Genomic DNA, 19,450 nt, shown 5'->3' with positions numbered 1-19,450 from the left:
GCTGCAGGTCTGGCAGCCTCCTTCCGGGAGCCCACGCCGGGCTCCTTGGCGGGGCGCTCAGCCTCGACGACGCCCGCGGCGGCAAACTAGAGAGCAGGGGTAGGTCCAGAGCGCCGCTTCTTGCCCGGCCCGAAGGAGATCGCGCGGGCAAGGCTTCCTGAACCCTCCCCCCCACCCCGCAGTTCGGAAGACCGAGAAGGCGCCTTCGCTGTTGGCTGGCGGGGCACCAGGGGGAGGCTGTGGCGAAACTCTTGGTTCACCTCCCAGGAGGAGCGCGGGATCCCCGGACTTCCCGCCTGACCGAGGGGCTCAAGCGTCCCCGGCGGAGCGGACGGAAGAATTTCTCGACTAGACCGTCTGGAAGGCTTTTCTTCCCTTTCCGCACGTTTCGTTTGCCTGGGTGGTGGACGGACCGTCTGAACCCAGTGGCTGCCTTTTCAGTGCCAAAACCCGACTCCAGAACTTCCTTTCCCTAGATCCCTTTCTGATGTCCTGCTGTGTTACTCCTTGCCTCCTTCAGCTTCTCCACTGCTCAGCTTAAAGTTCCCTAGTTGAAACGAAGAGAAACGGTAACATATACATCTGGAAGACTCTTCCTTGTCACCCCTGGGGAGTAAAACGTCCAGACGTGTCTGCTTCCAGGCTCCTTCAAAATAGAATAGCGTGGCCCATTCCAGATATCTGAAGGGAGCTGATTCTCAGCCTGTTTCGTTTTGGGAGGGCTGAGCCATTCGCATGGGTGGGGGCCGGTGCTCTGGCAGATTGTGCCGAAACATTGGTCAATTCTGCCAAGGATATTGCCATGCTGCTAATGTAGGAAGGTGCAACAGCCTTTCTAAACGGCAGGAGGGAGAAGCGAGCCACGCCCACCCTTGGAGAAGGACCCTGATGGCGAACTCATGCCAGAAGTGGCACCCAGAGCCCTCCTTGTTAGGATGCCGCCAACAGCTGGTGTTTTGGTTTCTGGCTGGTCTTTGAGGATGCTGGAGCACCAGAAAACAGCCTGAAAACAGCCCCCAAACAGCCCCAAAACGGCCTGAAAGTGGCGCAGAAAAACACCTGAAAACGAGCATGTGTGCGCCCAGCCAGCTGGAGTTTGGAGTTTATTCAATTTGTAGGCCGCCCTATTCCCCGAAGGGACTCAGGGCGGCTGAACAAAGCCAAGGGAGGGGAAATTACAAAAAGTAAGACAAAGACAATCAGACAATACGAACAATTTAAAAGCACAACAGACACAGCAAATTCGAGTAGGGGGGGGGGACTCAACCCCAGGCTTGCTGGGACAGCCAGGTCTTCACGGCCATCTGGAAGGCCTGAAGGGTGGAGAGGGTCCGAATCTCCACGGGGAGCTCGTTCCAAAAGGCCCGAGGCAGCCTTGGTCCTTGGGTTTCCAATGCTCTGGCACCCATATATGCACCCATGTTCCGGTTTGGGTACTTGGTGCCGAAAAGGATCGCCATCACTGGCGATGGAAGGAAGACAAGTGCAAGGCAACTTTCTGAGGGAATCTGGAAGTTCACAGCCGCCTCCCTGCTTAATGGTGGGAGACCTCGAGGTCTGGCAGGAGATGCCTCGAGCGAAAGCAGAGAAGGACAAACTGCCCCGTCCTGCTCAGTGGGCAGAAGGTGACCGGGCCGTTGGGAACGGTTAGGGCTGGGATGACCAAAGGCCCAACTCTCTGCTTGGAATTCAACCCTCCTCTGGACCACCTGGCCACCCCCTCCTAATCTTTCAGGTCTCCAGGGAGGGAAGAGGTAATAAGAGAAAAATCACTCCGGAACCACAGGGGACTCTGAGGAGAGAGCCAGGAGCAATTTCAGCAGTTCAGGTGAATTCCAAAAAAGATTTGCAGTGCTGTTTGTTCCCACTGCAAGGCTAAAATTAGCAGATGACAGCAGGGCAATCATTTGTCACTTGGGAGGTGGACCAGCAACTCCGGCTCAAGGTGACGACGCCAGGGGGGCCACCTGCCGCTCTGTGCCCCTCCCTGCCCTTCCGGCCTTGCAGTTTAGTAGGAGAAATGCTTAAAGCTGGGCAAAGAACGGGCTTTTTAAACGGCCCAGTGGCACCTGCAGTGCCCTGCTCTTCCTCCCCGGCTTCCTCTGCACTGCCTAAGTAGCCAGTCTGCGGAGCAGCAACGCCAGCCGTTTCTCTTTGGCTGCACCTCATGGTTGAAACCAGAGGTGGGTTCCTACCAGTTCGCACCTATTCGGTAGAACCGGTTCGTCAAATCTCCCGAACCGGTTAGAAGAGGTTCCACCAGTGGACCCGGAAAGCGGGCCACACCTACAGAAGAGGTTCCAAAACTTTTTGAAACCCACCACTGGAGGAGAGAGAGAGACAGACAGACAGACAGACACAGAGAGAGAATCACATAGAGAGACACGGAGGGAGGGAGAGAGAGGCAAAGAGCCACACAGACAGACAGACAGACAGACAGACTCACACAGAGAAAGAGAAAGAAAGGAAGAAAGGAAAAAAGAAAGAAAAAGTGAGAGAGAGATGAAAGAAAAAAAGAAAAAAGGGACAGAGAGACAAAAGGAAGGAAAGAGAGAGAGAGAAAGAGAGAGAGAGAGAGAGAGGGAACACATGGCCGGCAAGCCACTCCCACAAAGGAGGCCACACCCACAGAGTAGGTTCGAAAATGTTTTGAAACCCACCACTGGTTGAAACTTGCGCCAAAGAAGGCATGAAAGCTCACACACACACACACACACACACACCCCGTTCCGTCCTCACTGGCCTCCAGCCACGGGGAGCTACGGGCGTGCCTGCCAACCCTGAATAAGACCTTGCTTAATGTCAGGCGTGCTTCACTCAGTAATCCAAGAAAGAAAACCCTCCAACTCCATTTGAATAGAGATAAAGGTACTTTTTTACTGGACCTGAAATGGAAACAGCTAAAGTGACACAAGATCTGAACTGTACATGTATCAAACGTTTGCCCAGGATTCCTTGCCCCAGTTACCCCAACCCCATGTCCAATCTGCAACTCCCAAAGGTGTCAGGTGGGGTGCATCTTCAAGTGGCCTCACTCAGCTGCCATGCGTGAGATGGTTGACCTTGACCAAGCCAAAACACGAGCCATCAACATGCACATCCATTTTCCAAATCCAAAGGGCAGCTGGAATTCGGTCATCGGTGGAGACCTGTGGCTGCACTGACCACCATCTCCCTCCCCAGAAGAGGCAGAGTGGGATCGTGTTTCTTCTCTGAGCAAGCCCCCTTTTGGGAGTCTGCTGGGTGGCAAAAGATAAGGCTGGTCCTTGTCCCAAGACTCTCTGACTGCTGCCAGCTGCTCCATTTGCCTCTTTCCCACGTTGGCACCACGTTGGTCTTCGGTCTGCAATGCCAGCTCTCTGCTGATGAGGAAGGACCTGGAGCACGGAAAACCCGTGTTGGGAATCCCACACCTGCAGTACTGCTTTTCTGCAGGATTACCTGAAGAAGCACCTGTTGCCCCACCTGCTGCTTGGAGCTCCACACCGTCCAAAGGATACTCTGGCCACTGGAGGAGAGGACTTAAAAGCACCATGAAGTATATGGAGAACAATAGCAATAACAATAGCAATAGCAGTTAGACTTATATACTGCTTCATAGGGCTTTCAGCCCTCTCTAAGCGGTTTACAGAGTCAGCATATCGCCCCCAACAACAATCCGGGTCCTCATTTTACCCACCTCGGAAGGATGGAAGGCTGAGTCAACCTTGAGCCGGTGAGATTAGAACCGCTGAACTGCAGATAACAGTCAGCTGAAGTGGCCTGCAGTACTGCACCCTAACCACTGCGCCACCTCGGCCTCGGATATTCAGGTCATGGTTGCCGCAAAGGTGCTTTTTTCTTTGCATATTAAGTTTTTTATTTTTCCATTTTCATAGTGATGAAAGAAATGTCCTTCTGGGTTCAGCTCCAAGTGTAGAAAAAGACACCGGAGACATGAAGGCTGCTTGGAAAGATGGTTTTATTGGTGGACAGGACCACATGGCTTGAGCCCTGAACAGAAAATGTGATCACATGCTTCAATGTTGGTGAAGAAAAAGAGAAGGGAAGGACTGAGATGCTGAGTCCCTGGTTTTATGCCCTCTCTGGCCTTTGATCTTGAGCTTGTATTCTGATTGGTTGTCAGACTCCCATGCAGGGGGCAACTCTCTAGGCTGCGTTTTGAATCCAGGTTTGGTTGAGTTCTCAGATGCCATGTGGCGAGTTGAGTAAAGGGCCAATATTATCATGCCTTAATCCCACGCCCTTGGAGCTGAAGGGGAGAAGTCTTTATTATGTAAAGGGACTAGCTTGGCCTTCTTGATGGCCCATTGACAAAGTGGGGATGGGCAGGAAGCTACAGGGAGCTATTCTGTCTTTTAAAACATGTTTCTTCCTTTTCACATCCAGAGAAATATTCTGCCTTTTCAATATTTCCTAGGATATTTCATTTTTTTCTGGGAGAGGGCTGGGTGATAACTTCCTACAGTCGCATATAATTACATGTATACTATTACATAGCCAGCATCATTTTGTATTATTAAATGTTTACATCAATTCACCTTACCATCGACTCCCAAAAACAATTATTGGCTCTTCTGCTCTCCATACACCATATTTGTACCTTATCCATCGCTTTCTTCTCCCTCTCTCCTCCCCCTCCCTTCCTCCTTTCTTCCCTCTGTCATCCTTCTCTTCTCTACTTCCCCCTTCCTCTCTCCTTCTTCTCTCTCCCCCTTTCCACTCCTCATTCCTCTCTTCCTCTTTCCCCCTCCTTACCCTCTCTTCTATCCCTCTCTTCTTCCCTTACCTCTCTCCATTTCTTCCCACTCTTCATCTCATTTACTTGGTGTATTTCAGCCTCTGAGCAAGTTCCATTTTACGTGGATGGTGTTTATGATTCCTTTTCAATGTACATATTTAATTTTAACATATATATCTTCTTCCACGAAGGTGCTTTTTGAAGAGGCGACTGGATTTTGTTTTTCCTTGAAGACGTCCCTCTTCTCTTCTCAGAACGGAAGAAGCTTCTTGGGTAAGAAGTGAAATGTCTTCAAAGAAAGGCCTTGAAAAAGGACCTTTGTGTGTGTGGGGGGGGTCTTAAAAATCCCAGTGTGGCGAGGCGATCTTGGCCAACACCAGGACACTTTTGCTCTGCCCTCCGTTCGGAGCTAAAAATACTCAGGTGGCTTCAGTGGGAATTGCCTGCAGGCTCCAATGAGCCAGAAACAGTCAAATGGGGCCTGAGCCAAGTGGGAAGCAGCTGCACTCAAAGACAGGAAGCTGCAGATGCTTTTGCCAATGTGGGATTTTCCTGGGACTTCTCTGAATCTTCCATCCCACCCCATGGCCTCTCCTTGCTGCCCTAGAGCAGGGGAAAGCAAACTGGGGCTCTGGAGCCGCATGTGGCTCTTTCATCCCTCAGCTGTGGCTCCCTGTTGCCAGTCGGCACCACAATTTTGAGAGGAACTTCCGGTTTGGGGGTTGGGGAAGTAGGGTGCGCCAAAAGGAGAGTCTATAGCAAGGGGCGGGGTTTTCCGGTCAGCTCCACAATTGATAGGGCTTTCGGTTAGGACAGGTAGAGGAAAAAGGATGCCGCACTAGGAGGAGACTCTATGGTGGGGGAACTGGACTTCTGGTTGACAGAGGAAAAAGGATGCTGCGCAAGGAGGAGACTCTATGGTGGGGGAACTGGACTTCCGGTTGACAGAGGAAAAAGGATGCTGCGCTAGGAGGAGACTCTATGGTGGGGGAACCGGACTTCTGATTGGCTCCAGAATTGAATGGGGGGGCTTCCAGTTAGGACCTTTATGGCTCTTTGAGTATTTAAGTTTGCTGACTCCTGCCCTAGGGAGATGGGATGGACCTATGATGTTCTCACTGAAGCGAGGAGATGAAGCTAGTGGAGAAGGAGGGTCTGATACCTCTCTTTCTGCATGACCAGGAGTCTGGAGGCTTCCTTCAGCATCTCCACTGGGCCCAGCTGCTTACGCCCTTCCTCTCCCAAAGGTGCTTCTTTCAAGACTTTCTGTTTTTTTTATTTTTTAAAGACATTTCACTTCTCATTAAGAAACTTTTTCAACTCTGACTGGATGGTGGGGAGTGGAAGAGCTGAAGAAGCTTCTTGGATGATAACTTGCTGGAAGTGCCAAAAAGAAAACACAAGGGCCTTTCTATCATATATGGTGGAACTGCCCGGAAACTCAAAAGTATTGGATTAAAATTTGGAAATGGAGACAACAAATTACAGAGGAACAAATAGAATATAAACCGGAACCTTTTCTGCTGGGAATAACCAATAGAATAACTATAGAAAGAAAATTAAATATATATGAATACACCTGTTGACTACAGCCAGAATAACGTTTGCCCAATGTTGGAACAGAGTAATATTCCCCCCAGATGAATTAGTGATTCAGACAATTCTGTTTTTTTTCCCAGCAGATTTTTTAATTATTATTATTATTATTATTTTCCCTTCTACATCACCTTACAGTCATTACATCAACATTGTTATGTCATCATATCTATACATGCATATAATATTTCATTTCTATATTTACATACTTTATACACAGTTCTATATACATTTATATATATTGTTTTTTGGCTTAATTAATTTTATTCTTGTTTTGCAGCCATTGTGTACCAATTGTTCCAAATTTCATAACATTCCGACTCTTCTTTATCTTTTAGTTTCAGTGTTAATTTGTCCATCTCTGCACAATCCGAAGGTTTTTTTTATCACTAATTCGTGATAAAATTAGTGAATTAGTGATTCGGACAATTTCAGGGGGTAGGTCGTTCCAGAGGGCTGGGGCAGCTACAGAGAAGGCTCTCCCCTGAGCCGCCGCCAGACGGCATTGTGTAGTCGATGGCACCCGGAGAAGGCCCACCCTGTGCGATCTTATTGGGTGCTAGAAGGTGTGTTGCAGGAGGTGGTTACGGAGATATCCAGGTCCTAGGCCATGTAGGGCTTTAAAGGTAATAACCAGCACCTTGAAGCGTGTTCGGAGACCAATAGGGAGCCAGTGCAGCTCCCGGAGGATAGGTGTAGATGTTATGTGAATCCACCCCTTATACCTCGGTCACCGAATGGATTGGTTGCAATAAATTATAACGGATTACAAGCAGTGGACCGGGGTTCCACCAAAAAACCGCGGTAGACAAAAGCGCGCTCGACGAAAGCGCGTACGTGACATCATCACAGCGCGACGAAAACATCGCGCTGTGAGCGGTAAATTTAAAATTAAAGCGAAAACCTTACCCTAACCCCCCCAAACCTAACCCTAAGCCTAACCCTAAACCTAACCCTTAACCTAACCCTAAACCTAACCCTAAACCTAACCCTTAACGCTAAACCTAACGCTAACCCTTAACCTAACACTAAACCTAACCCTAACGCTTAACGTAACCCTAACCCTTAACCTAACCCTAACCCTAACCCTAACCCTAAACCTAACCCTTACCTTTATGTGAATCGGCTTGCTTTAATTTTATTTTAATTTCAATTTAATTTATTTTTAATTTTTTTCGTCGCGCTGCTGATGACGTCAGGTACGCGCTTTTGTCGAGCACGGTTTTGTCTACCGCGGTTTTGACGGGTCACGGTGGACCAGAGGGAGTGGAGGAAGGTGGGCTGTCCAGGAAGCTGGGGAGCCCTCTCGTCATGGAGGGAGCCCCGTCCCTCTGCTCCCCACTCCTCTTCTCTCTATTTTAAGTTTCACGCCAGCAGTGAAGTTGCCTCTCAAGGCTGCTTGGCAGAAAGGCTCCTAGTTGCCATGGCAATCCGTAAGCCCCCAAGGATGGAGGAATCAAGAAGAGAGGAGAATTTCCATGGCTGCCGTTGAAATAAGTCCGCCTTTCTCATTCCCCCGTCTCACTTTATTTCTGCCGAGTATGTCCAGTGGTGTGCCAGGCTCCTGGAAGATGCAATTGAAAAGGTGTGTGTGTGTGTGTGTTTGTGTGTGTGTAATTTTTGTGCCATCTGGAGTCAAGAGGAGAAGGAGGGCATCTTAACCACCCATTCCCCTCCCCTCCCGGCTCTTTCGCCGAGATCGGCTTTGCTTATTAAATACATGGCTGTGACAGATGCCTTCAATTAAAAGACAGCCAGGTCCCCCTTCTCCATCCAGACAGCCGCGGAAGAGGAGCATGGGGAGGGGAGCCTGCTCAAGGTGTAAATGTGCTCCCTCGAGCAGCCTCCTTCTTCCACTGGCCCACAAGCTGCCCCCCCCCCCCAGTTTCTGTTAGCAATAGCAATAGTTAGACTTATATACCGCTTCATAGGGCTTTCAGCCCTCTCTAAGCGGTTTACAGAGTCAGCATATTGCCCCCAACAACAATCCGGGTCCTCATTTTACCCACCTCGGAAGGATGGAAGGCTGAGTCAACCTTGAGCCTGGTGGGATTTGAACAGCAGAACTGCTGAACTGCAGTCAGCTGAAGTAGCCTGCAGTGCTGCATTTAACCACTGCACCACCTCGGCTCTTCCTGTTGCTCAGGAAGAAACCAGAGTGACTTTCGGTACATCTCGATACCTGTGAGACCGCCTACTGCCGCATACCTCCCAACGGCTGATAAGATCGCACAGGGTGGGCCTCCTTCAGGTGCCTTCAGCAACACAATGTCGGCTGGCGGCTCCCCGGAGGAGGGCCTTCTCTGTAGCCGCTCCGACCCTATGGAACGAACTACCCCCAGAGATCCGGACCCTGCCCACTCTCATGGCCTTCCGAAAGGCTATCAAAACCTGGCTATTCGGGCAGGCCTGGGGCTGTTGACCTCATGACTGAGGTCCAGCCCCGACCAGAGTGGGTGCATGATGAGGTTTTAATCTATCTTCTCTGTTTTTTTTTAATTCTTTATATTTTTTAAGATTTGTTTCTTTTCTGTAAACCACGCAGAGTCCTCTGGGATTGGGCGGCCTATAAATCTATTAAATACAATACAATAAATACAATACAATACATCTGGAGGACTGGTAGCAACTGCCTGGATTTTAGGCAAGGATCTTTCTTAGCTATAGTGGTAGAGGCTAGCTGGCTTCATCTGCTAAGCAGCTCCCCTCCTCCTCCCTCCTCCCTCTCCCCTCCTCCCCCCTCCTCCTCCTGCTCCTCCAACAATGGCCACTTGGAGGGTGAGCCTGGGTCCAGAGCTCAGCAGTGCAAACGAGCCTGAAGCCTTAAGGCCGCCTGAAGCAGCCATGGGGCTGCTGACCGGACCTTTATGGGGCTCAGAGAGGCTTTGCAGCAGCTGGGCAGTGGTGGTGGTGGCAACCGGTCTCCCTTTAGCATCCTGGACTGGGGAAGAGCAGCTCCCATTATGGGGCAAGTAGGGAGCCTTGAAGCTTCCACCCCCCCCTCCGACTAAGCAAGAATGGGGGCAGCCCTATTCCTACTGCTGGGATTCCGCTGGGTGGCTTCGGGCGGAGGGCTCTGCTCTCAGTGGTCCTCCCTGCCATCCCAAGCTCTCCAGCCCCTGGGACCGAAGTCTTCTCATCAGCCGCTCCTGCAATGTGTCTCAAATTAATCGGTATCTCATACGCCGCTGCCTCCCTCTCCCCTCCTCCCCACATTATGACTTGGTCTTCCTCCAAGGAGGGAGGAGAAGAGAGAGAGAGAGGAGTTGACACCCAGAGGCACAGAGCTGTGGCCCATTCAGTGCAGAGGGGGCACTTTGCTCTTCCTCTCTAGGGTGGGCCCATGCACACAGGAAGGGTGGGACCCCTTCTACTCCAGGGAGGGAGGGGAGGGGAATCCGAGGCCCCTGGGAAGGTCAGTGTGGACGGTCCTTAGTTCAGAGCCCGACAACAGTAGAGGGACACTGATGAGAGGGGGCAGGTAAGTATGGCTGGAGCTCTCTTGATTTGGCGTCACAGAAAGGGTCTTCCTGCCCACCTAAGAAGCAGGGGAGTCGAGGAAGGACGCCAGCCTGGGCATCCCGTGCCTTGGGGCAGAGTGGGGAGGGGGGCGCTGCTTGCTTCTCCCTCCCTCCCCTCCACGTGGGTACAGGGAGGCAGCTAGATTGCAGAAGGAAGCTTCTGGTCAAAGACCCTTCATAGACCTTCTGCCCCACAGCCTGGACCCCACGGCCTGGATCAGCAGCACTGGGGGTGCCCTATAAACAGGAGCCGGTTCTGCGCAACGGCTGCTGCTGCCCCCTGCCGGCCGCAGATCAGAAACGCCGCCTCTGCGAAGTGCTGGCGCCCGACACGCGTCCCAGAGAAGGTCGCCGCCAGGATAAGAGAGGGATAGCGGATAGTAGGCAGGTTTTCCCCGCAGAGGCAACCAGAGGCCCCCGGGGAGCAAAAGGAGGCGCTGGGCTCGAGGACTCTGGGGAGGAAGGGCGGAAGGCAGGGAGGGAGAGAGGGAGGGAGGGGCAGGCAAGCAGGGCGCCCTCTCGGGCTCCCCTTGGAGCAAGTATTGCTGTTAAACCGGGAGAAGGAAGGACAGAAGCAGTTCAAGTCCACCCGGATAAGTTTGGCCCAGATCTAGCATCTCCTTCTCCCAGCCACAGACAGGCACGGATGGCTGTCATGGTCCCTGACCCCAAATTCTTTTTCCCCCCAACAGTTTATTATTTTTTTTCATTTTCCTACAAATAATCCCATGTGTACTGTTACATAACCAACTTTTTTTATATGATTAAATATTTACATCAATTTGTCTTATCATCAACCCCCAAAACTATCATTGGCTCTCCTGTTCTCCATATACTCTATCCATCACTTTCTTCTCCTCCTCTCTCCTCCTCCCTACCTCCTTTCTTCCCTCTGTTGTCCTTCTCTACTTCCCCTTCCTCTCTCTTTCTCTCCCCTTTCCACTCCTTCTTTCTCTCCTCCTCCTCTCCCCCTTCCTCTATCTCCTATCCCTCTCTTCTTCCTCTTGCCTCTTTTCTCTCTTCCATGCTCTTCATTCCATTTACATGGTGTATTTTAGCATTTGAGCGTTTGGGCCTGAATTCTTTTTTTTTTAATTGAAAACTTTTTTGGGGAAAAAAAAGGCTTTTACAAATATTTGCCTCCCCCCACACCCTCCCCACCCGAACCCCCCCACCCCCCAACCTTCCCCTCCCCCCCGGACTTCCCAGAACAAATACAGGGTATAAATCTTTAACAAAGATGTTCTAAAATAAACTTTAAAAAGAGTTAGTATCATCTTTCATTTGAGCTTTAACTCTTCTTTTGTTAGGCTAACTCTAAACAGATTATATCATTCCTTGCTTCTTCAGTCATAAACTATCTGGAATTTCTTAGTCTCGTATTTATTTTGAATATAGTCAATCCATCTTCTCCACTCCAGTTTATATCTCTCATTTGAGATATGCTGATATTTTAGCCATCTCTGCTAAGTTTGTAACTTTTAATGTCCATTCTTGAATAGTAGGCAAACCCTGGCCTGAATTCTTGACAGCCCCCCCACCATCTGTTCTCAGCCAAGGCGGGGCCTTCCCATAGAGCAGTGTTTCTCAACCTTGGCAACTTGAAGATGTCCGGATTTCAACTCCCAGAATTCCCCAGCCAGCATTCGCTGGCTGGGGAATTCTGGGAGTTAAAGTCCAGACATCTTCAAGTTGCCAAGGTTGAGAAACACTGCCATAGAGCCACCCCCGCCAGGCCAGGGTTAGTCCCGGGAAATGTGATCTGGATGGATCACCACCACCCATTTTTGGAAGAAACATTTGGAGAGATGTTCACTATTTGCAGATGTCTTAGCACAAACTGCTGGCATTTCAAAGGAGAGTTTTTTGTTTGTTTTTTTAATAAAAGGAAGGTTTTTTTTTAAACCTTTAAAGATAACTCATTATAGGTAGATGGAGGAAAGAAACAAGAATCAATGAAGGAACATAACAAAACTCAAAAAAATAATAGTTACGAGTAAAATAAGAGGGTTAAGAACGGTGAAATCCGAATGAAATACAATAGAAGGGGAAATAATATAAGGTGAGCGATATCGATTGATGATTGCTATTAGAAAGAACAGGAAACTCCTGTTCGTACTGTATTGTGCAAACGTCTAGGTTTTGTGTGTGTGTATTTTACATGTTTGTTAATAAAAAATAAAAAATGAAATAAAATAAAGATAACTCAAAAAGTTAACATTACTGGCTTATCAGAGGTGGGTTCCTACCAGTTCGCACCTATTCGGTAGAACCGGTTCGTCAAATCTACCGAACCGGTTAGAAGAGGTTCCACCAGTGGACCCGGAAAGTAGGCCACCCCTACAGAAGAGCTTCCAAAATTTTTTGAAACCCACCACTGTGGCTTCTACTGTGCTCCCCCCCCACCTCCCCAACGAGCTTGTCCCAGTGAGATATTGGGAGCTGGCTGCATTTGCTTACTTTCTAGGGTAAAGGAGGGGGGGGGATACGGCCTGGATCACCCCCCTGGCTTCATGCCAGCTCTGCAGCTGCCTTACCTGCTTCCAAAGCCACTTGCCTTTTGCCCTTCCCCACCCTTATTTTGCTCCCTTCCCTTTGCTGGATTTACTCGGTGCGGGGCTAACTGCAAGCAGAAGATGGAGAGGCATCTCCGAATGCCACAAGAGACGGGGACTCCCAAAGGCCATTCAAGGCCCGAAGTCCTCTCTCCCTGGGCCCGTCCAGCCTTTTTGCCCGCCACCCAAGAGGCTCATTGTGCAGCGCAGGTCCCCTGCCCCCAAACCTTGGCCCTTTCTACAGGGGAGACTGGAAAGACAGAGAGTTGCTGCCAGGAATAGATGAGCCACAGAAAGACCATAGTGAAGCACAGCTCTCAGAGTTTACGGCAACTCCACCACCCCCTCCCCAATGTTTGTGGGGATCCCCAGAAGAGCCCAAAGCTGAATCCGGCTGCTTTTTCGGTCCCTACAGTGGCCAAAGGCTGTTGGGAGCCCCACGAAGGGCAAACTGGCTTGTGCCATGCTCAGAAACGCACACAGCCCCGTCCAAAGGAGGGTTAAGAGAGAGGGGAGAGTCCAAGGGGGTGGAGCGGACGAAGTGGAGGCGGCTCTTTATGGGGGCTGGCTGCCAACCCAAGAGCCCTTTTCTTTGCTGGTGAACAGGACAGTCACCAGAGGGAAAGAAGGAGAGAAGCCAACAGGGCACCACGAAGGGTTCTTCTAGCTGAGCAGAGGCCGAAGGGGAAAAAAGACCAAAGGTACCTTGACTCGCATCCTGAAACTATGGGTAAGTTTGCAAATCCGAGGAAGCCTTTAATCCTTCTCCAATAGGGGGAGAACCTGCAATTAAGAAGCTGGGCTATATTATCACTCCATCACCCTTCAAACACAGTGCTGGGCTGAAGGGTGTTTTTTTTTTAATGCCCTTTCTTCTGGGCGCTTGGGATTTTTTTTAAAAACCGACTTAAAATTTTAAAAAGTGCCGTTTTAGCACCCAAAAAAACATCCCGAAGAAAGACTGGCGAGCTATTTAGGGAGCGTCTCCCGAATCTCCATCCAGGTTCAGCATTCCTTCCAGCGGGGAGTTTGAACCTGATCCCTTTTCCAGGAAGGGGGTCTTTGAGGCGGTGCCAACATCTCCTTGGAGGTCTGGGGTCACCTCAATGGAGGGTCCGAGGGAGCTGTTCTCAGGGAGGCTGAGAAGTCCAGCTGAAGCTGCAGAATGGAGGTGTGGGGGGGACAGGCAGGAGGCAGGGCGAGGGTCCTGGGTGAGGGAAGGGAAGCCAGGGAAGATATGGGTGGGTAGTTAAGCTTTGTGGGTCTTTCCGTTCTAAGAGCTCATAGAAGGAGGTTGTCATGCTCTCTAGAATGGAGTTCTTTCTGCAGCGACTCGGGCATCTTCATCGCCATCCTCCTGCCGGAATGGGCACCCCTATTACCCCCCCCCCGCCAGGCCTTTCTTCTCAGCCCCTTCCCTGCAGAATTAGTTGATTGGAAATAGGGTCTCCTTGACCAGAGTGGCTGCCACACAAGCCCCCCCCCCATTGAAGAGGGAGCTTGCAGCTCTCAAGCATCTTCCAGGCCTTTCAGGGCACCCGGGAGAGGGGGCTCTTAGCAGCTCCTGGCTTCGGCTTCTCCCACGTACTTCTTATTTCCCCCCCACCCCAGCCAGCATTTCCCAAGATGCACAGGGATGCGTAGCTCTCCTCCCGCCCCTGCCAGGCTGCCTGATGTGCGCCAAGGTGTAAACCAGAACAGCCAACATTGGCACAATATTACATCGTGAATAATATGGCTGTCAAGATAAAACGGGCACCTAAAATTATATTTTTCTGAACGAGAGCAGCTCCTGAGGGATTCCAAGTGGAGGAGAGGCCCCCCGCTCACCTGCACAGCACCCCCTGTCCAGAAGGCAAGGGGTGGTTCTAATGCTTGCCTGGCTCCTGCAGGCAGTTTACCTGGTCCTAGCATTTCATACCCCACTTTCCCCCCCTGCACAGACTCTCTCCTCCTTCCTCCCCCAGTATTTTACCCCCATCCCTTAAAAGTAAGCCAAGCATGTGCCCCAGAAGGAGAAGACAGAGGAAGCAGAGATCACAGGTGCCCCCTGTAGGTCTGGGATACTTTACAACGTTAGATCTTCTCCTCCTACACCAGAAGCTCACGATGGGCTCATTGAATGCGTCCTGCCGCCTGGGATCAAGGTCATTCACAGCAATGCCTTCTCTCAGTGTGGATTTTGCACGGAGCAGGGAGTTGGCTAGAGGACCTCTAATGTTCCCTGAACATTGGAGCGTCTCTGATCAGATGGGGCGATGCAGCGGGGGATCTATTTCAGCTCCCTAGAGCCAGCCCCATATCTGGATGGGCCAGCCAAGGGCTCTTCTACAGGGGCAGTGCCTGCCTGCCTGCCTGCCTGCCTGCCTGCCTGCCTGCCTGACTGACTGACTGACTGCCTGCCTGCCTGCCTGCTCAGCTGAGTGAACAGGGCTGCAATGGGCTCAGATTGAAAGAGAAGTCCTTGCGTGCAGGCTGCAGGCAGAATTTTTTTTGGGGGGGGGGCGGTAGGGGATGAGGTGAACATGCCCCCCCCCTCTCCAAGTGCTCCCTCTGGCTTCATCATGCTGCAGCTTTTCTACTTCGTTGTAAACACCTCCATTTGAATTGTTTCCCCGGGGTTTCGGTTTAATTGTTCTTCATTTATTCTGCACCTGGCTGTCCGCACCCATTCTGGGGACCTGCTTCCACCCCAATTAAAGTCACGAGAAACCCCTGTCTGCAAATATCGGAAGGCTCGTTCGCCTTCCCGAAGTGGCTTTCTCGGCTACGCGGGCGGGGAGCTTCCATCTGAGGACCACATGCGAGCCTCTGGGGGGGAGTTGGGGGGCTGGCGAGGGACAGCAGCATGAAGCCCAAAGGGCTCCTGGCTGGGGAGTCTTCCGTCCGATTGGTCAAAAGCCCCCCCCCGCCTCCCCAGCTTCCCTGCTGCAGAATAAGAAGCTTCAGCTCCATTTCACAGAGGGTGGGGGAAGGCAAAGCTCCCTTTCAGTGGCTCTGAGCGTCCTTGGGTGGCAGGTGGCCAGGTGTGCAAGTCCCCCAAATTTCCCAGTGGGCCCGCCTGGGAAGTTTGGTTGCCCAGTCGGAAAGACTCAGTCCCCTGTTGATGTGGCTCCAGCCGCCTGCCGTTCTCTTGCCTGGCCAAAGATCCGCTGGAAATCTCAGAAATCCCCAAGGCTCCCTAGGATCTCGGTGGAAGTGCCTGGCCCCGCAGAGCCTTCCAGGCGGCGGCTGGACCTGGCAGTTTTACCTTCAGGCCTGCCCTAAGAAGGCCTGGGAAGCCACTGTGTCTCTGGACAGTGAGAGGACACAAGGTGGCCAGAGGAAGACAGGTGAGGTCATGATGGCACTCTGCTGCCCAGGTCAGGGGTGGGCTCAGCGGCCCCAGTTCTCTGCAGGCTGAAAGATGCCTCCATCCCTTCCCCCAACACTTAGGAGAAAGCTATGGATTGGCATCAATCCAGCCTCATTCCTCCTCCTCCCTGAAACACTTTGAGGGTGTCCTTTCTTGGCCTCTGTCAAAACAGCCTTGGAGAAGCAGCTCCAAGCCCCCCCCCCTTCCATCTCTGTCCCTGTGGCACCCACGCCTCCTCTCCCCCCCCCCTGCTGGTACCAGCCAGAGCTCCTCCGGACTCAACACAACCCTATGTGTGTGTATGTGGGAGGGGGGGAGGAGAAGAGTGTTGAGCTCAAGCCTTGGGGAGGCTCATCCTGCTTGTCTTCTTGTGTCCATTGTTCTGCCCTGGACACAAGGGTGGGGATTGTGTTCACACAAGAACCTCTTTCTGTCATCTTTGCCACCAACCAACCCCTGCCTTCCCCCACCCCCCTACCCCGCGCCCAAGCCATTATGTAAGCTTAGTGGGTTACCCCCGGAGGCTGGTGGAAAGCAAGGGAGGGGCCCAAGAGAGAAAGAAGCCGGGGAGGGGGGGCAGAGAGGGGCCTTTTGGCTGCCATGCTGCAGCTGTGGCTCCCTCTGGGCCACCAACTGATCCAGCATCTATCAGAGAGTGCAGAGGTGCTGAGACCACAAACTCTCCCAGTTTGGTTCCTAACTAAAAGCAGCACATTCATTTAATCATATTTATTTGTTTGTTTGTTTGTTTGTTTATTAGTTTATTTATTTACTTACTTATTTATTTACTTACTTATTTATTTACTTATTAATTTGTTTGTTTGTTTACTTATTTATTTACTTATTTATTTACTTACTTATTTACTTATTTATTTACTTACTTATTTACTTATTTATTTACTTACTTATTTACTTACTTATTTATTTACTTATTTGCTTACTTATTTATTTACTTATTTACTTACTTACTTATTTATTTACTTATTTACTTACTTACTTATTTGCTTACTTATTTATTTACTTATTTGTTTACTTATTTATTTACTTATTTATTTACTTATTTATTTACTTATTTGTTTACTTATTTGTTTACTTATTTGTTTACTTATTTATTTACTTACTTATTTACTTATTTATTTACTTACTCATTTACTTACTTATTTATTTACTTATTTGCTTACTTATTTATTTACTTATTTGTTTGTACTTTACAATATACAAAATATGAGGAATAGAGGAGTGAGGAGAATAGAAAGCCACTTGGCCAAAAGGAAATGGGTCCATGAAAGCCAGCTGGGTCACTTAGGGCCAGTCCTTCTCCTTCAGCCCAGCCCACCTCACAGGGTTGTCGCGGTGGGGAATCAGAGGAGGAGGAAGGTAGCTATCTAGACTCGTTGTCTTGAGTTGTTTGTAAAAATAAGGAAGCAGGATGTCAATCGATCAATCTTCATGCTGGAAGCAGAGGCAGCAGAGTTGAACGGATCCTTACAGATTTTATTAGTTCTTTGCTTGGCTGTTGAGTTTAGACAGCAAGGGCAAAATAACGAAAATCCTCGAAGGGTCTGCAGCCCAGTGTTCTCACCTCCCCCCCCCCGAGTGGCCAAGCAGAAGCCCCAGGCAGGCCAGAAGACGGTTGAGCCAGCTTGACCTCTGCTGCGCCCAAAGAGGGCTCCATCCAGCCTCCCCAGTCACAATCCCCCTTGTGGGTGCAGGAGTCCTGTCTTCGCATATGGCTCATGGCTCCAAGCCCCGAGGTGGGCTTCCCAGCCAGACCCTCCGCGGACCCCCTCCTCAGGCTGATTCCCATCGGCTCCAGAAAGCAAGCCGTGCGTTCTGCCTTGTCTCCAGGCCACAGTGGGTCCTTCCTGGTCCTCTTGGAATTCGGACCGAGGAAGCCTTGCCTGGAGACCGCTTCCTCCCATGGGCGAAGGCCATCTCCATTGCAGGGGCTGCCAAGGGTTTAGGTTTAGGTTAGTGTTTCTCAACCTTGGCAACTTGAAGATGTCCGGACTTCAACTCCCAGAATTCCCCAGCCAGCGAATGCTGGCTGGGGAATTCTGGGAGTTGAAGTCCGGACATCTTCAAGTTGCCAAGGTTGAGAAACACTGGTTTAGGTTTATTAGATTTATATGCCGCCCTTCTCCCAAGGACTCAGGGCGGCGTACAACATTAAAAGAAACACATAATACAAAAGTTAAAAAAAAATTAAATAGAATATCCCAAAGCCAATTAAAATTGACAATGACATTTTTTTTTTAAAAAAAAATCGAATTAAAATTAACACTGATCCATAATTTGATTTGTTTTGTTCAGGCCAGGCTGGCTTGCTGGAAAAGCCAACTTTTTAGGGCGCGTCGGAAGGACCGGAGGTCGGGGATTATACGAAGCTCTGGGGGCAGCTCGTTCCAGAGGGAAGGTGCTCCCGCAGAGAAGGCTCTCCCCCTGGGGGGTCGCTAGCCGACACTGTCTGGCCGACGGCACCCTGAGGAAGCCAACTCTGTGGGATCGCACTGGATGATGGGAGGCTACTGGTGGCAGTAGGTGGTCTCGCAGGTATCCTTGGCCTAAGCCATGGAGCGCTTTAAAGGTCATAGTTAGTACCTTGAATCGCACCCGGAAGACAACCGGCAACCAGTGCAGGCTGCCTAAAAGGGGTGTAACATGAGAGCGCCTAGGTGCCCCCCATGATAACCCGCGCAGCTGCATTCTGGACCAGTTGAAGCCTCTGGGTGCTCTTCAAGGGCAACTCCATGTAGAGAGCGTTACAGTAGTCCAGGCGAGAAAGGACAAGGGCATGAGTGACTGTGCACAGAGCATCCCGATCCAGGAAGGGGCGCAACTGATGTACCAGGCGAACCTGGTAAAAGGCCGTCAGGTGCGGTAGTCAAAGGAGGGATGGGCGGAGCCCCCCCGAACTTTCCCATGGAGGCTCAGCCTTCCAACCCCCCGCCCTTCCCAAAGGACAGCGGGAGCAGGCTCAGCTGGACAATCCTGGATGAAGCCACCCAGGTCTCCAGCTGGAGGCTCCTTCTTCACCGGGCGGAGATGGGCCCCTGCTCCGCTGGCATTTGCGCGACAGGTGGTAGTGGGGAAGAGGCAGGAGGATGAGGGCACTTGAGGTTCTTGGGTGGTGGGTGATCATGACTGCCTTGCGCCTATCAGATGCCAGTCCCAAGCAGGGGAACCTGCTGGCTTGAGGCCTCGGGCACTTGTTCCACACCCCGCTTGGAGGAGAACGAAAGTGGGGGGGGGGAGGCTGTTCCCAAAGAAGGGCGAAGAAAAGAGGGCTCCATTGTTCTCTGCTGGCCCCCTTTTCCTCCCCAGCCGGGGCAGAGAGAAGAGTGCGAAGAACAAATCCTCCTTGTGCTCCTCCGTGCCACCCAGAGACCAACACAGCTCGCAAGGCTGACCCTTGGCCCCAGCAACATCTGATGGGCTCATTCTTCAGGGCTGAGAAAAACACCCGGGGACAAAGAGACAGAGGAGGAGGAGGAGGAGGAGGAGGAGGAGGAGGAGGAGGAGGAGGAGGAGGAGGAGGAGGAGGAGGAGGAATGGGGAAAGTGCCTGGAGGGAGGGCAGATGTGAGATGGCCAAGCCGGGGAGGGGGGGAGGGAAGGGGGGGAAGGACCGGCTCTCTGGTGGTGGAGACCCAGCTGCCAGAGAATTGCCACTGGAGTGGGGA

At 51.1% G+C, this 19,450-nt stretch overlaps 1 protein-coding gene across 2 annotated transcripts in view; it reads left to right on the top strand.

The window, feature by feature from the left end:
- Positions 1–13,024: 13,024 nt before the first annotated feature.
- PLP1 (proteolipid protein 1) overlaps positions 13,025–19,450 on the top strand; it is a 22,161-nt gene continuing 15,735 nt past the window's right edge. The window contains exon 1 of one of the 2 annotated variants that reach the window (XM_032227092.1): positions 13,025–13,143. In XM_032227092.1, the coding sequence (XP_032082983.1) occupies positions 13,140–13,143 (4 nt within the window). In that variant the 5' untranslated portion in view covers positions 13,025–13,139. The remainder of the gene's footprint in view (positions 13,144–19,450) is intronic. The other variant, XM_032227093.1, reaches the window with a different exon arrangement.

This window comes from Thamnophis elegans, chromosome 12, assembly GCF_009769535.1.
Source record: "Thamnophis elegans isolate rThaEle1 chromosome 12, rThaEle1.pri, whole genome shotgun sequence".
Taxonomy (NCBI): Eukaryota; Metazoa; Chordata; class Lepidosauria; order Squamata; family Colubridae; genus Thamnophis; species Thamnophis elegans.
This window is presented reverse-complemented; position numbering and strand designations above follow the sequence as displayed.